General features: G+C 41.9%; 1 protein-coding gene across 1 annotated transcript in view; it reads left to right on the forward strand.

Moving 5' to 3' along the window:
* Positions 1-20,783, forward strand: part of Fmn2 (formin 2) — a 290,079-nt gene that overhangs the window by 16,434 nt on the left and 252,862 nt on the right. The window contains exon 2 of the mRNA XM_075989205.1: positions 12,579-12,745. Within this exon, the coding sequence (XP_075845320.1) occupies positions 12,579-12,745 (167 nt within the window). The remainder of the gene's footprint in view (positions 1-12,578; positions 12,746-20,783) is intronic.

Below are 20,783 nucleotides of genomic sequence, written 5' to 3' on the forward strand. Positions count from 1 at the left end.
CTGCAGGAAGCCTTCTCACCAATTCCTCCCCACCCCCTTTTGAGCCATCTTTCCTGCCTATGTGAAGAAGGGGTTCTTCTATTGCAGTGGTTCTCAGCCTCGCTAATGCTGCGACCCTTTAACATAGTTCCTCATGGGTGTGGGGACCCCATAAAATTATTTCATTGCTACTTTATAACTGTAATTTTGCTACTGTTAGGAATCATAGCATAAATATCAGATAGGCAGGAAAGGAGTCGTGACCCACAGGTTGAGAACTGATGCTCTGTTGTCCTGCGTTCTGTCGAAACAATAGCAACCAAAGTCAAGCAGATGCTTGAAGGCTAACCTGGCATGGTGATGCCCACCAGCAATCCCAACACTCAGCAGGCTGAACAAAGAGGGCCATGAGTTTGAGTATTGCTTAGGGTGTAAACTGGTTTAACAAGGAAAGAAAGGGAAAGAAGCAAGCATTAACTGCATCACCTAGGCAAATAAACAAGAAACTTCTATTGCCACTGTGTGGGAGGACACAAATGAGGAAAGATCCAGAGACTTTCTGCTGTGAGCTCCAGAGCCCACGCCCTGCATCTTGTCTACAAGATTGGGGCTCTCGTGTGAGCTCAGTGTGTTTTTACTGGTTAGCACAGGCACCATGCTTCCTCTTGACTATCCTCTGAGGCCTTTCTAGTCTTTCATGGACAGTCGGTTCCTAAGGATTTTCAGCTTCTCCTCCTCCTCAGTTCCTCTAAAGGTATCGAATCCTGTAACTGGTTTTAAACAGACCACTTTAAAATCAGTTCCTGTTTGAGCGAAGGTCATTTGAACTTGGCTGTGAGCCCCTGCAGGGTGCAGACCACATGGTCTGTTTCTTTTCTATCTGATGGTAGAAATTTTGCCAAAAGCTTTGCCCAGAGCTGTTGGCTGACGCAGAAGCAGAAGGTCCCTGGAATAAGAATGAGGGTAGCAAAGTTGATACCCAGCTTTGGCATTGCCACTGTCCAGTCTTATGATGCTGGCAGATTCTGGAACCTTCTCATTCCATAGCTAGTTCTTTGAAGTTGTGACGATAATCCCAGCTCTGCCAGGACGAGGGCTGTGGCTCAGTGACTAAGCACTCTGTTTAGCTTGCCCTGTGTTTAGCTTGCCTAACTCCCAGGGTTACCCCTCAGTGGAAAAAAAAAATCCTTGGTCTGCCTGTTTCACAAGATACTGACAGATATTGAATGACTTTTACCCCACGTAGGTCTGTCCATAAAAAGGATTTTCCAGGGTTGTGGTGGTGCCTGGCTATCATAACAAATACTTGGGAGGTTGAGGACTTGAGATTACTTGAGTGCATGCATTCAAGACCAGTCTGAGAAACATAGTGATATCTTTTCTCAAGGATGTCTGTGTTTCTATACATTTTATATTGCCACTAGATACATGTCGAGTAGAGCTCCAGGGCTAAATGAGAGATCTTGATTCTTGCTAACACAGGAGAATTCCTACATTCAGTGTGATGATACATCTTTCTACTTTCAACCTAGCAGCTCTTGCCATGTTTGTCTGGTTTTTTGGGTTTTGTTCATTGAGGTAAGAGGAACATTTACAACTTGTGCTTGAATGTAAAGCTAATTCTATATGCATATAGCTGTGTTTGCTGTAGTGTAAAGAAGCTGTATGCAGAGAGGGAGGGAGGACGGAGGGGTTCAGATTCATGGGGAGCATTAATGGATTGTGAGTCCCCAGGCTATTATCAGATGAGTTGTTTTAAGCAGGAGTTTAATAAGCATAGTAAAATAATTTGTAGTAGTACGAAGCAGCGGGGCTGCGTCTCCGCCACCTGGCTAGCTTTACCCGAAATAATTACATGAAAACTGTATTCTTTTAAACACTGCTTGGCCCATTATATCTAGCCTCTTCTCAGCTAACTCTCGCACCTTGGACCTATCAGGGCCAAGCAGTTTCTTTATTACTTAACCAATGAAATCAACAGATTGATATATGACACTCCCACATCAATAATGTAAGTGTTCTTAATAATAAGAAGAAAATAACACAAAGTTATGGAATCTAACGAGGAGGTCTTGTGGGATCTTTATTGTTTGTTTTTATTTTTGTTTTGTTGTGTTTACTTTTTTAAAGACAGTGTCTTTCTTAGTAGTGCAGGATTGCTTGGAACTCACTATGCATCCTAGGCCAACTTTAAAGTCACAATCCTACTGCCTCAGCCTCCTTGCTCTGGGGAAGATAGGCACGTGTCACCATGTTTCCCATAAACAAGGTCTTAAATATTGCTTTTTAAATTACAGCTTATTAGATGTAAAAGTAAAATAAAAGTAGGTTAATATGATTTGATCTGTGCGTCCTTTGTCTTTTTAAATGGTTTTGCAATAAACTTATAATTTCCTTCAAGTTGAACCAAATTCTTATTGATCACATTTACAAGTATTGAGTATATGATTGGTATCTTTGAGAGAAATAATTATTTTTTGTGTGTATGAGTGTTTTGCCTGCATGTATATATGCTTGCCATTATGTATGCCAGTGCTCTCTGAGGCCATGATAAGGTGTTAGATAACCTGGAACTGGTGTTACAGACGGTTGTGAGCTGCCATGGGATGCTGGAAACCGAATCCAGGTTTTCTGTAAGAGCTGAGAGTGCTCTTAATCGCTGAACCATTTCTCCATCCCTAGCCTTTAAAAATAGTGTGTGTGTGTGTGTGTGTGTGCGTGTGTGTGCCTGTGTATATGCATGTATGTGTGTGCCTTGTGTACATGAGTACCTGTGGAACCCAGAAGAGGGCATTAGGGGTCTTTGGAGCTGGGGTTACAAATGGTTTGTGAGCTATCCACTGTAACTGGTATGAACTGAACTCAGGAATTCCAGAATCACAGAAACTTTCTTATCCACTACCCTCCCCTGCGCTTTAAGAATAATAATAATGATAAGAATACTAAATAATATTTACTTGGTATTGTTTCTAAACCCTTTATTACCAAGATATTAATGAACCATTGGGATTAATGAAGATGAATATTTCAAGCTTGGGGATGGGGAAGCTGGGCTAGGGTTGTAGCATAGGAACAGAAAGAGTGGTAGTCTAGCATTCTGCAGGGTTTTGGCCAGTTCTGTGGTCTTTGCAGTTCCCAGTGACAAAAGTGACCCCCTCCTTGACAGGCTGTTGCTCATTGCAATGCTGTGCATATTGTCTATTCAACAGGTGTGGCTTTGGCCAGTTGGTACTCTGTACTAAATAAATACAGAATACAACTTAGTTGCTATGAGATAGAATAAAGATGTCAAAAACTGAGCACGTTCAGATGTTCAGGATGACTATTTATGACTGACAAGCTTTCATCTAATAAGGGGAGGAAATGAAGGAACCAAGAATCCTTTGAAATGTGAGTCTGTGTCGTTGGGGGTGAAGCAATACAAATGGACCCTGATGGACTACTGGTTCTTAGTCTCAGTCATCCAGTTTGTACAGTTAAGAAGTCAGGGACTCTGGACTGACAGGTGGAGAACCTGTGTGGGACCAAATTAAGCCTTCTGAATGTGGATGACAGTTATATGGCTTGATCTGTTGGGTTGGCCCCTGGCAGTGGGACCAGTACTTGTCCTGGCTTTTTGGAGCTCATTCACTATACAGGGATACCTTGCCCAGCCTTGCTATAGGGGGAAGGGGCTTGGTCCTGCCTACTAGACTCTGTTGACTCCCTAAGGGAGGCCTTACCCTCTCTAATGAGTAGATAGGGTGTGGGATGAGGTGATGGGGGGGTGAGAGAAAGGGAGGGAGGGGGAACTGGGGTTGTTATCTAAAATGAAAAAAATTCAAATAAAGCAAAAAAGAAGAGGCACGGATGAAATTAGATGTCATCAGGCCAATCTATTCTTCACTTTTATTATGCAGCCCAGGCTGTCCCATATTCACTACATACCCTAGGTTGGTGTTGAGCTTACACTCTTTCTGCTTCAGCCTCCCAAGCACTGGCATTATGGATGTCCACCATCATGCCCTGCTCTCCAAGGAATCCTGTCCCGTGATAGATTCCTCAGTCCTCAGCTTCTGGAAGAGACACAAAAGTTCATGCCACTGCCCACTTCCTTGACCAGTTAGATTGTTTTCTCTAGACAGAAAAGAGAGTTCTATGTATTACAGCTGCAACTAGCTGGAAAAGACAAAAGCTCTCCAATTCTCACCACAATGCCTTGCATTTACTCTTTGATAAACTGGGTTGTCTATTGCAAAATCGTGTGTGTACATTGTTTGATTTTATTTTTATAAAATATTTGAGACACAGTTTCTTATATCGTCAAACAATATTTAATGTGGTGCTTGGAATTCAACCTGAATCTTGACGCATACTAAACACCACTTTGTCACTGAGTGGCTTCCGGAACTTGCCCTTCTGTGAAATCTCTGAGACAGTCACACCGTATAACCCAGGCTGGCCAGGACCTTACTGTGTAGACCAGGCTGGCTTCAAACTTGAGATAATCAAACTTCTACTCCTTGAATGCTAGCATTAAAGTCTTCAAATAGCAGAGCTGAGATATTTCACTATGCAAATCCCTGCCCCACTCCCGTAGGTAGACGTCTAATGAAATCCTAGGAATCTACTTCTCAGCTGCATATGCCATTTATATTACCAGTATTACAGTAGTTTCATCCTCCCTTCTGTAACGGCGTAAACGAATGCAGACAGATTGTAAAAATATATATACAGCTTTAATGGAGAAATAGACTTACAGAACCACCGTTTCTGCGGAGACCAGGAAAGCAGAAGCAGCGGCTGGGAGCATGCTCACCAAATTTATAGGCAAACATTAGCCCGAGGCGAACACGCCCCCTAAGAGGCGGGACTTATTGCTACACCCTTCCCTAACTCTATTACTGTTTTTTAACAGAATAATATCAAATCAATCGTAGGATTATTATTTTAGCATCAGATACTTTATAATACATCTCCAAAAGGATCCTAAGTGACATTTTATCCTTCGGTGTTCAGTAGCCTTGAAATCAAACAACTGTGAACTGCAGATATCGCGAACAAACGGTGTTAGTGTAACAAACACGTGTAGACTCTCCTCCTCATTCGCTAGATAATGTTATCACACCTACTTAAATAATATCCACATTGTATTGGATATTACAATTAATATAGAGATAATTTAGAGTTTTTAAGGGGAAGTATTTAAGGGGATATGTAAACACGGTATTTTGAGCATCCTTGGACTTTGATGTCTATGGCCCATAGCAGGGACCCTGATGCTAGCCCTCTATGGATACTGAAGGACAGCAATAGGCTGGAATTCTTTGAATATAAATAACTTGACCGTGTGGAGTAACTAATGCCTCTTCAGAACTCTGTGTTAGCGAAGATGGACAGGAAGGTGGCATTCTAATGTATGATTTGATGCATGATCAGTTACTTTCTGTTTCTCAGGGGTTGGAGGTCAGCATGTGTTCATGACTGGTTTCGAATTTGTGAATCAAAATCTCCAACATCAGTAGGCTGCCCTGTCTAGCTTTCTCATTTCTATGTCAGCTGTGAGCAGTCTCTGGGTGTGAACATGGTGGCAGCTTTTCCTTTTTTCTTAACTGACTTTTTTTCTCCAGTGTGTTTTTTGTGTCTTTGATATCTACTAAGTGAGCATTATCCTATCAGGGACCTATACCAACGTTTTTCTAATTCTGTTACTTCCTTTGCATCTTTAGGTTGATGTTTTTTCTTTTCTGAATAGTTTTCAATATTCATTAGATATATTTTATCACTCCAGACTACAGTATCATATAGGAAAGAATGAATAAATGCTTCATTTTTAAAATTAATTCTTTGATAGCTGTAGATTGCTATCCTAGCATTGCCTAGCAAGAAGAGTTTGATCTTTTTAATATATTCACTTTGATTTAAATATACTGAATTCAGTTATTTTCATTTCTTCAATAGAATGATACATAATGGCTATATAACTGCCAATCATGTGCATAAGAGCATCCTTTAAAAAAAAAACAGCAAAAATTGCCAGGCATGGTGGGATCTGCCTGTAACTCAGCACTTAAGAGCCTGAAGCAAGATTGATCCCAGCTTAATCTGCATACTGAGTTCCAGGCCAGTGATGGCTTCACAGTGAGAATCTGTCTCAGGAAAATGCAAATGACCCCTGTGATGGCTCAGTATGCAAAGGTGTCTGCCACAAGGCCAAACTGTTTGATCTCTAGGACCCAGGTGGTGGTAGGTGAGAACTGGCTGTCCACACGCTTTGGCAGTGTATACACACACACACACACACACACACACACACACACACACACACGGTTAAATGTAATAAAGTTTAAAATAGTCATTAAAATAAAACCCCAACCCAGTATTTGTTGTTGTTGTTGTTGTTGGACACTTTAGATTTGCTCTGTCCCCAAGAAGTCACTAATCCATTCACTGTTGTGTGGGCTTATGCTTAGTGTTTCACATACATTTTCTCATTTAATCTTACTGACTCTGTGATATATCACTCTTAGATTAGACTATTTAGGCTGAACTGACCCATTAAATGTTCCCTATCCATAGTACAGATGACACTCAGGCTCAGGAATAGCAGAGCAAGGAGCTCAGTAAGACATTGATGGCATGGTTCTTCCAGTTCTCATCTTCTTCCCAAATCCCCCCCCCCCTTACAATTTACCCTTCAGCGTTTTCTATGGCTGTCTTTACCTTCTGTCTCGTTATATTGTCACCTATGCATATGTGATTAGTGTGGCGGTCACCAAGGCTGCACAATTTTATAAAAAGGAGTTGTGTACTCCATTCATGATTATAAAAGAGACTTAAAGAGTCGAGTCCTGAACATTTGTCAGGGCATGTAAGCATTTTGGTAAGGAAACTAGAAAAGGGAATTTGAGAGAAAATGGCCAGCAAGGCAGAGAAAACAGAAAGGACTCTCATGAAGATGAGAGGCATAAGTGTCGTAATGGACAAGTGGGAGAAACAATGTCATTGGCTGTGTTGTAGTTGGAATGTGAAAAGTAGGCTACATGCTATTTAGTCATGATGGAAACCTTGGTGGAGTCTAGCTGGAGATGGCTTCTTGGGGCTGTCTTGTCCCTGGACCTTATCTCTCTGCTTTCTGCCCACTATCAGATGAGTTGCTTCACCATATGGCCCCTCTGCTATGGTCTTCTGGTGCATCCAAGTCTGGAATCACCCATGGACTGGGAACTGTAACAGGGAACTAGAACGAACAGGCTTTCATTTAAGTTGTTTTCCACAGGTGTTTGAAGTAAAAATGGAAAACACATATACTACATTGCTCTCCAGTTTCTGCTTTGTTGTTGTTGTTGGTTTCACTGAATTTATTTATTCATGTATTTATTTATTTATTTATTTGTTTGTTTATTAAGCAATGATGAAACTCAAATTAGAACATGCTGAGCCAGGAGTAAAGGGGAAAGGCAACGACTGTCTACAATTCCTGCTAGTAGTTTTCTATGCGAAGGAAGTTCTCCACCTCTAAAAAATACAACAGTACCTGGGAATGAAGTGTTGTAGGTTCAAGGGATATGTATTTATTTATTGGGATCAAGTCCAAAACTTTATACATACGAGGTTAGCCATATGCCAGTGTACTATATCTCCAGGATGGGCTTTCTCTGGAGGTGGGAGTTGAAGGATATAATGCTTGTTGAATGTTGGAGCTGAAGAGAGAATATCAGAGGTTAATGGGCAGTAGAAGGAATCGGAGCAGCTGGTGACCCAGTGGCATGAACTTTCACAGTAGCTTGTGCTTTTGAAGAATATTAAATTATTTGAGAATGTTTGTGGGAACAAAGGATAACCTCTCCCACCTACTTTCTTGTCTCTTAAATATGTCAGAGTTGAAATAAGATGCCTCCTTGTGAGAGGACTTCAGGACAGGGAGGTCCTCAGGGGGCAGCCAAATTACCACTGTTAATACGGACAGAGAAATTCTCTGGGCACGGTTGCAACCTATGGCCATAGGATATCTGGTTGGCGATGTTTCTCTGATTGTTACAATTGGGAATAGGTGCATGTGCCGCTGTCATCTAGTGATAATGTCATGGGCTGCTGACCCCTCACCCACAGCACCGAGTTACTGCAGGTTGGGTTTAAATAAGGTGCAAACTGAAGTTCCCAGCAAAAAGGTACACATGTTGAAGATTAAACAAGGCTGACTGGCCGATTGTAGTGCCTTAATAAGCATTAAGTGCTACTTCTGTGCTTCATGTAACATCCCTGTGATAATCACCAGCCCAAAGTGTAAGGATGTCATCAAATTCATCATGTCATCTGAGGCCTGTAGCAGATTTCCCTGCTTGGCACTGTCACCTGCCTATCTGATTGTCTCACTAATGTAGGGTGGTTTTTTTTTTTTCTTGCTTGGTTTTATTTTTCCTTTTCTGGATACAGGGTCTCACTGTGTACTGTGGTCTAGAACTTGCTATATAGACCAGGCTGGGCTGGAACTCACAGAGATCTACCAGCTTCTTTCTCACAGCTATTAGGATTAAAGGTGTGTGCCTCAACACCCAGTGATACCAATACATTTTTAAAGTGCCTTGATTTGTGACTTTCTTTGTTTCATTTTTGTTACTGTGAAAGCTTCATGAAACTATTACCATGTTGGAACGTGTTATTTGGGGCAACCAGAATCCATGGTTCTGGAACAACCATTCATAACTGGTCCTTGAGTAAACTATCTCTTGGTCTCTTGGTGCTTATGAGGTAAGAGCTGAAGATACGTGTTATAGCTTGGAAACTCTGGAGAAAGAATTTAGGGATACTTTCCCATCACAGAACTGGAATACATAGGTTTTTAGTGCCTTCCCTTGCACCCTTTTTGACTATTTGTGGCTTTTGTGCACATACTCGTTTATTTTGCTACGTGTGGTAACACACCAAGTCCTGTGCCCTGGCTTTCTGTTGTCATTGTTGTTGTTACATAGCATCTGAGTCCAACAGAAGTACCATGGTCATGTGAGAGCTGTTTTCATCCTCTTCACATGTGCAATCATTGTGTGGACAGTATTTGTTCTTCACATGTGCAGTTATTGTGTATACAGTGAGTATGATCTTCAATGTGCAGTCATTGTGTGTACAGTGTGTGTGCTCTTCACATGTGCATTGTGTGTACAGTGTGTGTGCTCTTCACATGTGCAGTCATCGTGTGTACAGTGTGTGTGCTCTTCACATGTGCAGTCATCGTGTGTACAGTGGTTATGCTCTGGTAATTAACCACTTGAGATTTGAGGTGCACTTTCCTCAGTTTTGATTATAGTTAGGGATAGATAAACTTCAGTTCTGTAGAAGAGACTTCTTGCACTTCACTTAAATGTGCTGGAAGATCAATGAATGTTCTAATGACCGAGGGGAATGGACAAGATAGGTGCTAGTTTTGCTTACTTTGATGTACCACATTTTTAAGACACATTTTTGAGACTAGCTATATTTTACTGACAGAAATGGGAAGAGGCATAAGAATTTCATGTCTAGTATTTTTTGCAGAATTGTCTACTTATGTTTGAAATTTAGGATGAGGCTCTATATATTTCAGTTGTTAGGGGACTTCTCTAACTTGTGGGAGGCCTTGGATTGACTTACAAAACACAGAGCAAATGACATAAACTTATTTCTCATATCCAAATGTAGAATGCCAAGCAATAGAGAGGTGGGGTCTTATATTAGGGCAGATGAGCAAAAGAAAGTGTGTGTGCATGTGTGTGCATGTATGTGTGTTAGATTCCTTTTTATATTCTGACTAGAATATAAATAAATATGTATTATTGAATAGCATGATAATCTTCTAGACATTCTCCAAGTATTTACCTTCTCCCCCTTCAAGTTAGCAGGTTTATAGGTTATGTGTTGCTCTCATGAAATGTATGACGTAGAATAAGATATTTTTTAAAAAAGATTTCACAATCATTTAAGTAAAATGGTCAATTACATGAATTTATAGAGGATCTTCAATGGTGTGAAAGGGAGTCACAGAAGGTTTTTTAGAATGATTGACTTTGAGTTAAAGTTGAAAGATGATTTCTTGAGGGACAGGCAACAGGACTCAAGAACTGAGGAGAGCTGTGACTTGGACGAGATCTGGAAGAGTTTTCTGTTTTTTCTGCTATAGTTTGTTGATGTAGACAAATATTACACGAATTTCTAAATTTCTAAGTGTTGGTGTGTTAGCAGTCTTTGTTAGATTTTGACCTGAACCTGGATCCTTTTTAATTTCCCAGAATTGTGGAATCTGTAACAAGATCAAGTACCCACTGGGCAGCTAGGGAGCCTTTTACTTTGGGCCACAATTAGAAATGAGAGATAAAGTTGCAAATTAGATTCTCAGCCCTTGGGAGGAAGAGGTTTTCTTTAAGGCAGAAAAGAAGTGAGGGGCAGACATAGGCGAATAAGGAGAGTCATGTCTTATATGGGTCTTCTCAGAGGTTTCCCAGGAATTTGAGTGACAGTTCTTTTCTCTCCGAATATAGTATTTCTAGTTACTGCCATGGCGGTTGTCAACTGTTGTGACCCTAGAGGATGGGTCATTTAGCACACACATGGGAGTATGCTGAAGTTTGAGGTGGTTTGGCAGCTATTTATGCTGCTGTCTTCTGTCCAGCCAGTTTCTGGTCCACATGAAGAGGAACTTCTTCTTGACCTGCAGCCTGTTCTCAGTAATACATAAGATTAGGGCAGGACAGAAATTTAGCCAGCTCACCAGAACTCTAGCTCCAGGTATTAGCTAAGAAAGACTAAGGACTGAATCCTTGACTCTCATGCCTGTCTATCTTTAGAATCAAACAGTGACCAATGGAGTACTGGTGCTCAGGGTACCCATCACTTTCTTCTTCCAAGGTGATTCTGGGGCACAGGGAAGGTTGAGGCCTGGACCAGAAGGACCCAGTCTTTTAGACTCTGTTGCTAGTATCTTACTGATTGGCATCGGTCAGAGTTTGGTGGGCACACATGGAGATTTTCAGAAATTTGTATTCTGGACGAAAGAGCAGGGCCAAGGGAATATGGAAAGTAACAGAAATAGATGTGGTTTATTAAGGAAGAGAAGGGAAGGCACTCAGGAGAGTAAGTGGGCAAGAAAGCTAGAGAGACTCTGGGACCCAAGGCCCTGAACCAAGAAAATATCCATCCTTTCTAGATCATTTACACAGAACCCACCTTCTCTAGCTTTCTTCTGTTAGTGCTGTTTGGTTATATGTAACCTATGGTCTTTGGGGTTTCCAGTCTCTCTCTGCCACTGGCTCCCTCAATTGTCAATCTTTTAATACTTTTTAGTTTTAGCTTTCTTTGAGAATTGATAACCTCATATGAGTGTGGAGTGTGGTCAATCTTCCAGGGACTATATCCCTAACGAAAACTAAGCCTGTCCCCACTTAGCAGGCATCCATGGATGGCAGCTCCTGGGTAGGGGCTTGTGTGTGTCTCCGTATTCATGCCAGAACGTTGACTGGCTTGATGTTATGCAGGCAGCCAGGGCTGCTGGGAGTTTTTGAATACAGCAGACCCTTACTGTCATGCCTAGGTGACCTGGATCACTCCAGTCCTCTGATGCTCGGACTAAGAGTCTTTCTGCCCATCGTCCTTGACGTTCCCTGAACCTTGCAGGGAGGGCCTATGTTACAGATGTCTACTTTATTTCTCAGCAGTCCACAGACTTTTATTCTGTCTGTCTTGCCATTTGCCTGTCTTGATGCCTCTAGAACCTTCCCATTCTGCTGTATCTCCCCCCACCCTCAATGGTACTCCTCTTCTCTCAAGAAATAACCCAATATTTAAATGTATACCTTCTATAGAACTTTTTCTTGTTTTAAACGTTCTTTAGACTTTTAATTTTATCATTTCATTTATGTATACGGGTGTTTTGCCTGCATGTATGTTTGTGTCACATGTACTCAGTGCCTGCAGAGGCCAGAAGATGATTCCCCGGAACTGGAGCCATAGGTGGTTGTGAGCCACTGTGTGGATTCTGGGAACAGAACCAGGGTCCTCTGTAAGAGCAGCCAGCTCTCCTAACCGCTGACCCCACACGTAGCTGTCTCTAGGGAGCAACTGCAAGCATTTTTCTGTTTCCTCTTCAGGATGACTTGTGTTTCCTGGCCAACTTTCATGCTTCTTTTATGGACTGATGCCTGTGCCTCGCTTTCTGCCTTCCCCTAGTATTGGGTGTGAGACAGTGAATATCGGTCTCTGACACTTCTAGGCCCAAAGGGTGGCAGTTTGGGGTACTCACTTCTTCATATAATCCCCTGGAGGGTCAACATCAACAACAAGAACAAAAGGAGATTTGCTTAATTAAATCCCAGAGGGGTGGAGGTTCCTTTTAGGTGGAGAATGTATAGTAAGTAACAGAGACTATTCTCTTTTGAGGCAAGAGGTGTTTGGGAACCTGGGAGAGCACATCCCTGTGCCTTTTTATGTGTGCTGTCTGGCCTCATCCTGCAGCTTTGTTTATTAGGAATCCTCCTTCAAACAAGGAGCCTTGGAAACTGTTGCTCACTGGTAATGTTTACTGTCCTTTCTCTGGGGACTTCTGAGCTAGGTGATCTGCCAGCCCCCCTCTAATAACTGTGTTTCCTACACAGGGCGGACTCTGTTGGAGAAGCTCTTCAGCCAGCAGGAGAACGGGCCTCCAGAAGAAGCCGAGAAATTCTGCTCGCGGATCATCGCCATGGGCCTTCTGCTCCCTTTTAGTGACTGCTTCAGGGAACCATGTAATCAGAACGCTGGGTCAAGCTCAGCTCCATTTGATGTAAGTAGGAGAAGCCACTTCTGTCGGGGGGGTGGGGAGGGAGACTGCAGTTGGAGGAGCAGCTGTGATGTGTGTCTGCCCCAATTGCCCTGTAATTTAAAAATAACACGTGATGCGAGGCTTCCTCCCCTGGGCCACTCAAGGACCCAGCTTGTCTACTTCTATGTTTTTCTTTAGAATATGGCATTAGATATAGTTTGCAAACTTCTCTTAAAAAACAACAATAACTAAAATCCAAATAGTCTCTCTTTGTAGTTTTCTAGGCTGATCTAACCAGGACTGATTTGAAGATCTTTTGAAAATTTTCTTTTGAGTGGAGATTAAACATGCATAGGCAAGTGTTTGTCACCGAACTACACCTCACACATCACTATTTTTGTGCTGGTCACAGACATTCCTTCAGAAGCTGCACCAAAGACTAAAATACGAGTCCCAATGGGTCACAGTTTCCATGGGCACTAGAGCGCTGTGCATTTTCCCAACTCATTTGTGCAGTAAACGCTGCCAAGAAGAAGCAACAGCCTCTGCCGTTATTCGGGCCTCCACTCAGCAGGACTTAATAGTGTGGAGCTCAGAAGGCATGTTTGTAACTCATCATGAATACCAGCACGGCCCGACTAGCATCTTCAAGCCAGAGTATTAACTTTCTCAGGTACGCAGTGTGTGTGTGGTGCGGTGCTGGGAAGCACGCACCTAACTGGAGATAGGCAAGAGTTCTCATCTGTGTATCTCTCATGAGAAAGCTGCTAGGGGATCTGGTTGGATCTTTTGTATAGAGCTCAAGAAAGGACTGTTTGAGGACATTGGATTCTGACCACATGGGTAACTACATTCCTTCCAGTATTGCCAGACAGACCTCAAAAGGCAGGGAATATGAACAGATGCTAAACCTCAAGAGCTGGTTATAGAGCCAAGTATGGTGCTTCATGCCCATAATCCCAGCACCTGGGAGACTGGTGCAGGAGGATCAAGAGTTTAAGGTCAGCCTGAGCTACACAGTAAGGCTTTGTCCGCAGAACCAAAGAGTATGAAAAGGTGATTCCACATAACTAAGTGTCCATGCTTGCTGCTTTCTTCTTCCTCTGGGTTACCAATCCTAACTTCTATTCTTTTGCCATCTCTCTCTCTCTTTAGTATGAGCAGAAGAACCCTCATAAACTATTCTAATATTTCAGTTTTGGTTTGTGAGAAACCTTTCTAGATCATGAAGCTATAATAAACAGAAAAGAACAGGACTTGTTGGGCCTTCTTTAAGATTTCTTTTTTATTTTTTCATTCAAGACTTAAATGATATGGCAGCTAATCACTGCTAGGTAGACCTTTTTCCTGTGGAAAGAATTTGGTAATTTACAAAGTCTCCTCTCTGTGGAAACTGTGTGATTCTGGAGACAGAACCTGAGGACTACAGTGTGGTGTGCTGTAGAGCTACATTCTGGCCGATACCAAGATGGAACTTTGGGGATATGGTAAATACAATAAAATAGAAACACTAGCAACATCTGTATTGCATGCAACATTATTTATAGCAGCTGTTGCCATCTTCATCAGAGCAGCTATCACTACTTGCACCTTCAAGATATAACCTGCTGATGTTCCCTCAGGGAGAGAGGAGTGGGGGCAGGGACAGGTACTCTCACCTGAGACTCCAGCCACTCTTCCCAGCTGTGTGTGACTCTGTCCAAGCTTCACATGGGCTACGTGACGTACTCAAGGTTAACTGAAGGAATAGGGAAGTTGTCATCAGGCTACAGTGAAGCTTTTCAGTGATGTAGGTGTTTGGGGAGTCATCCACCCTGCTGAAGCACCCCATCCCTTGGTCTGTAAGAACGCACGATAAGGTCACTGATTTGCAATGTTGGACATCCAAGGGATTGCTATTTTGATAACATTGATATGTCACTCTTGCTCTAGTGGGGATGAATAGCTGCAAGAGTGTGAATTTGTTCATATTATCCCAGGAGAACTTCACATAACAGTCTGGCACTTGCTTTTTTATGAAAACTATTATTAAATTAACTTTATTTTCCTAATTAAAGCTCAGAACTGAAAATTCTTTCCACCCAGTAAGTGTGAAATTGGAATAAACTGATAATACAAGATAACCCTATCCCTCCATTTAAAAGTTTGTATTGTTTACTTATTATTGTGATACTGGGGGATAAAACTCAGGTCCCCAAGCATATTATCAGAGTTCTAGCAATGAGCTACATCCTTTTGCTTTTCTCTTTTTAAGTTCTTACATGTCGCCTTACTCCATCCACCCTGGTGTTGGAGAGACTGAAAACGCTTCTTTAACTATGCTGTCTTGGAAGGTAGCTAAGTGTCGCATGAAAGTAAAAAACAAAAACACAGACTAGGGATTTCATTCCCCAGCTCGAAGTGATTGTTTTCTTCCTGGCAGTATCCTTGGCTGTGTACTACTACCTCTCTAATCCAGGCACCAAATGAACACAAAACAAAGAGGAAATTAAAAGGACTCTCATGGGAAATGTTGTTCCATATTCTAAAATAGCAGATCAGAAACAGCGCCAGAGCTTAATGAATACAGACTCAAGGATTTTTTTTTTCTCAAACTACAAAGGAAGCAAACATACTGGACATTATAGAGACTGAGGTGTCAGGATGGGAGGGGGTGTGCTCATCTCCGGGGAGAGATATTTCTGATAATTAGTCTCTCTGCTGATTTCTAGAAGAGGGTTGTTGTGAGCATTTCCAAGGAACAATTCTCCCAGGGACAGTTCTTTACAAGACGAACCCCGCAGATCTGGGCGTGTACCCACCGCTCTTGCTGTCCCCTGATCTTACAGCAGCATCCCACCCATCTCTGTTTAGACTTGTGCATGTATTGATATGGGAAATCTTATTGATGCAGTTTAGAAATTGACCTACTTCAGCAAAAGGTTTCTCATGTTAGTCTCTTGTTATTCTGTATCTTTTCAGGGCTGTAGAAAATATAAAAGGAACAGCACATTTTCCCTCATGTTACTTGATAAAGGCTTTCTGAACTTTATAAGACACATTTAGTTTTGAGCATCCTTGTTAACTCACTTACAAATGCTAAGGAAATTTATCCTATGTGCCAGGTATCGATAAAATTCAGTATAAAATTGATTCAAATGGAAAGGAAAGCTTTATTAAGGCAACAGCCCAAGAGGGAGGGGTGAGCTATGAGTATAGGTCAAAGATCTGTGTGGTGTTTTGAATGAGAGTGATCCACATAGGTTCATATACTGAATGCTTGGTCCCCAGATGGTGGAGCTGTTTGGAAAAGATCATGAGAACAGGATGGTCATTGGGGGTTTGGCTTTAAAGTTCAAAAGCCCATGCCATTTCCTCTATTATTGTTCTCTCTCTCTCTCTCTCTCTCTCTCTCTCTCTCTCTCTCTCTCTCTCTCTCTCTCTGTCTCTCTCTCTCTCTCTCTCTCTCAGTCTTTCTGCCTCATGGTGATTTTCTCAACATGTAAGCTATTAGTTACTGCTCCAGAACCATGTTTGCTGGTCTGCTGCCACACTTCCTGCCATGATAATCAAGGACTCACCCTCTCACACTATAAGCAAGCTCTTAATTAAATGCTTTCTTTCACAACTTGCCTTGGTCTTGGTGTCTTCATGGGTGTGGGGGCCTACAGAAGTGGGTCCACTCTACCTTGACTGAAGGTCAGAGAGCTTAAGCCTATGCTTGCTCTTTCAAAGTTACTGACAAGAAGTCTGACTTACAAGATATCCTAACCTAGGGTGTGGTTCCTTGGTGTTTTGAATATCATGATGCCCATAGAGGTGGATCTGCTCTACCTTGACCAAAAGGTCAGAGAAATCAAGCCTATTCCTACTTCGTCATTTTAAAATAGGAGGTTTGACCCAAGGAGTGGTTGCCTACAGGATACTTGGTTGAAGGTATATTCACTACATATCCTGCCTAAAACATCAGAATGCTTAACTCAAGAAATGTTGGCTTGCTATCTCAAGTACTGAATCAAGTGATTGTTCTGTTTGTCCTTTGTATCATGTTAAAGCAGTCTTTTGCCTTTCCCCTTTTTTTGATTGGGGTATATAAGCATATAGAAAATAGAGTGGGCACATTAAATATTCAGTATTCACTGGCTAGTCCTCCGGTTCTATCCTATGTCTCTGTATTTCTTTCATATCTCTGTTCCTCCTACCTAATTTTCCTAATCCACACACCTGTACCTTGCCCATTGAGACTGGCCCCTGACACATGAGAATAGAAAAATAACTAAGACATTTTATAATTCCAGCATTTCAGAGGCTGAGCTAGAGGGTTAATGAGTTTAAGGTCAATGTGGGCTATATAGTAAAAATCATGTATTAAGAATAATTAAAATTATCGAGGAAAGAAAGCAGAGTGTTAAAAACTGGGAGAGGTAGCCTGTGGTACGAAAGAATCATGTACTCAGAAAGGACAAAGATACCACCCGAGTTCCTATTCTGGCCTATTTATGTCAATGACATGTACAAGTGTTCTTGGTCCTGACTGGTTAGTTTTATGAACATGAAGGATTTCACTATGCCTATTTCTGCTTGGTTAACATTTACAAGTGTCTACAGGTCATAGTTGATTGATAAGATCCTGGAGACAAAATGAGACTTTCCAGAGGATAGGAAGCTGTTTGTTGGACCGTGATTGTGATTGGGAAGTTTTACATTATTACATTGGATTGATTTCCTCTGTTTTTATTTTGCTGTACTGGAGATAGGCATTAGATATATAATATACATGTGAGGCAAGTCTTCAGCCACTGAGTCACAGCCTCAACTCTTGTGTTTTTGAGGGGGCAATTTGTGTATTGGTTGATTTGGCTATCACCTTCACTTTTTAAAAAGATTTATTTATTTTGTATATGAGTGCTCTATTGACCGTAGGCCACAAGAGGGCATCAGATCCCACTATAGATGGTTGTGAGCCAGCATGTGTTTCCAGGGAATTGAACTTAGGACTTCTGGAAGAGCAGTCAATGCTCCTAACTACTGAGCTATCCCTTCAGTCCCCACTTTCATTTTTATTTGGGGATCTTCTTAGTGAGCAGCCTACCACTGAGAACTGAATCCCCAGAAACATTGGGAGAGGAATAAGAAAACCACTGAAATAAGAACAACACAAGACTAAACAAAACAGAGAAGTATGGTCACATTGATAGCCAACCAATATAGTACCAATCGCCATGGGGCAGTAAAATATATGGGAGGAGCCTCTGCTGGCCACACTTAATTTGCAGCATGTGGATGAGGCATTTTCTGTCACCCTTCCATCTCCAGTGATTACCAATGCAGCACTGAGATCTGCACAGTAGGATCAGTCTCTGTGATTTCAAACCCCACACAACGTTAAAAGTCCTTGCTGTAGAGATTAGGCTATGGAAGTTAGAGATCCTGCTGGAGTTCCAGAGGTCTGCCCATTAGCCACCAAAATCATGGAAGACTGTTGGCTTCATTGTCCAACACTGACCTTATAATGAGCTCAGTGAGACTCCACAGTGATGACTTTAGCTCCTAGCTACCAACAGTAGGGCTAATGAGCATCTACCTTTCACTGTTGACAATCACCTACTTCTTCCTGAACGTCTTGGCATCCCTCCCTTAGGGACTCCTCTTCAGTTGTCCCTCACTCTGGAGTTGTGACACATTGACCCCACTTCTCTGAATTGTGGTTTCTTGTTGGGAGGCTCCTAGGGTAGCTCAGACTTAAGCAATAGGTTCTTAAAGTGTTGCCCAGCCACAACCCTGTGATTCATGGAGAATGACAACATACACCTTCCTCAAATGCTGACTTTTCACACAAGAGAGGCCACTGATCCAAGAAATCCTAAAACTGGACTTAAGGCTTTCAAGAATTTTGGTCTTATCCTTTGGGAAGGACTGCCAGCCCTTTCAATGGGCTACCTAGACTTTTTATGACCTGAGGCTTCTGTCTCCTCCCTGTTGGGGAATATTATCCAGGATCACATTAAAATTTTTTAATGATGATATCTTGATTGAGAAGTATCTTAAGAACTAAATGTGTTTAAATTAGAAACCATTTAACACAGCAATTGGCCCATGCTTTTTACACTATTGTCCTTTAAATTGTTATAGAATCTTGCTGAGCCATTTCACAATTATGACTTGCTTTGGGCAGAACAGGGTTGTAAGGAAGGTGACCGAGAACATAAAGAACTAGAGAATGTACTCAGTGAATCATCTTGAGCAATCAAGCATTATTATGTCCAGCAATCGTGAAAACACATGGAGAGATGGAACGCATGATGGAATGCATGATAGACTGTGGACTTGAGCCTTACATGGTCTGAGAATCAGCTTTGTGTTGGGTCTCTCTTTGTCTTTGTACCCTTTCTTAGGGAAGTGAAAGACTAGGAAAAGCTACAAGAGTGACTACAAATTGTAGAGGGGAACACAACCTGCTCGCCTGGTGTTGTGTTCCTGACCATTCCGTAGTCACTCCATTACCCTGTCCTTTTCTGCAGAGGGTCACACTCAAATATGACTGTGCTGTTTAGCTCTCTGTGTATTGTGTGTAAATGTTAGGGATACTCTGTCGACGATGTAGCATGGAGGAATGAAAAGTTCCTTTTTAAAATAATGCTTCACCAAAGAATAAAGATACCTATTTTATCTGGTACTGCTAACACTAGGAAAGGAGCCCCAAATGGTTGAAGATCAGTATGCTACATAACCTTGCTCCTGTCTTTCACAGAGCTCTACTTCGTGGGGGGGGGGGTGGATGTTCTTAGATGTGTAACTCTAATGTGGGGAGGGGGAAGGATTGCCAGTGGGAAGGGGTAGTCAGTAAAAGTCCACAAGAAGAAATTTGCTGACTGTTTTCCTCAAGAACCCCTTTTCCATCCAACTTTATTTTAACTTATTAAATACATTTGTTTCTTCTTTCTTTCATTTTCTTTTTTATGTTTTTTTGAGACAGAGTTTTTCTGTGTAATAGTCCTAGCTGTCCTGGAACTCCCTTTGTATACCAGGCTGGCCTTAAACTCACTGAGATCCACCTGTCTCTGCCTCCCAAGTGCTGGGATTAATGGTGTGTGCCACTACTGCCCAGCTAATTTGATATCTTACAATGTATCTTGTGATCCTAAAAAATTACTAATACAGGCCAATTTTTCCCAAGTCAAATTACGTGTGCTTCAAAGAATGAAGCCAAGTTGAGACATCTTGTTATATCCACATTTTTTCCTTAAAAAATAAATGTAGAGAGTCTAGGCCCTGTCAGCCTAGACTAGCCTGGAGTTCACTGTATAGTCCAGTGTCTTAGGGTTTCTATAACTGAGATGAAATTCCATGACCAAAAAGCAAGTTGAGGAGGAAAGGGTTTATTTGGCTTACACTTCAGCATTGCTGTTCATCACTGAAGGAAGCCAGGACAGGAACTCAAACAAGACAGGATCCTGATGGAGAGGCCACGAAGGGATACTGCTTACTGGCTTACTTCCCATGACTTGCTCAGCCCACCTTTGTATAGAACCCAGGACCAACAGCCCATGGTTGCACAACCCACTATGTGCTGGGACCTCCCCCATTGATCACTAAATGAAAAAAATTTCTTACAGCTGGATCTCAAGGAGGCATTTCCTCAGCTGAGGCTCCTTCCTCTGAAGACTCTATAGCTTGTGTCAAGTTGACACACAAAACCACCCAGTAGCCAGGTTGGCCTTGAATTTGCGATGTCTCTGTCTGGCAGCCTCCTCTGAATGTTGGAATTTTAGGTTTGAGCTGCCACACCTACATTTTATTGTATGTTGTCATTTTTCTGCTTTCTCTGAGTTTGGGAAATAGTGGTACTTCTTTTTATCCCTTTCATTAGTTCTGTTACCACTCAGTAATGCTCATATGACTACATGCTGTAGTCATTAATATATACAGTTTACTTTTGAGATTAACATGTGTAAGAATGTTTTAAGCTAGGTATGATTAGACACAGAAGCAGACGGGGACTCTGTGGGGAGGAAGGGTAACGAGTGGGAAGAAAGGGTCTACCAAGAAAAAGTGATAAGGGGTGGGTTTGAGCAAAGTG

This window comes from Microtus pennsylvanicus, chromosome 10 (genome assembly GCF_037038515.1).
Source record: "Microtus pennsylvanicus isolate mMicPen1 chromosome 10, mMicPen1.hap1, whole genome shotgun sequence".
Classification (NCBI taxonomy): Eukaryota; Metazoa; Chordata; class Mammalia; order Rodentia; family Cricetidae; genus Microtus; species Microtus pennsylvanicus.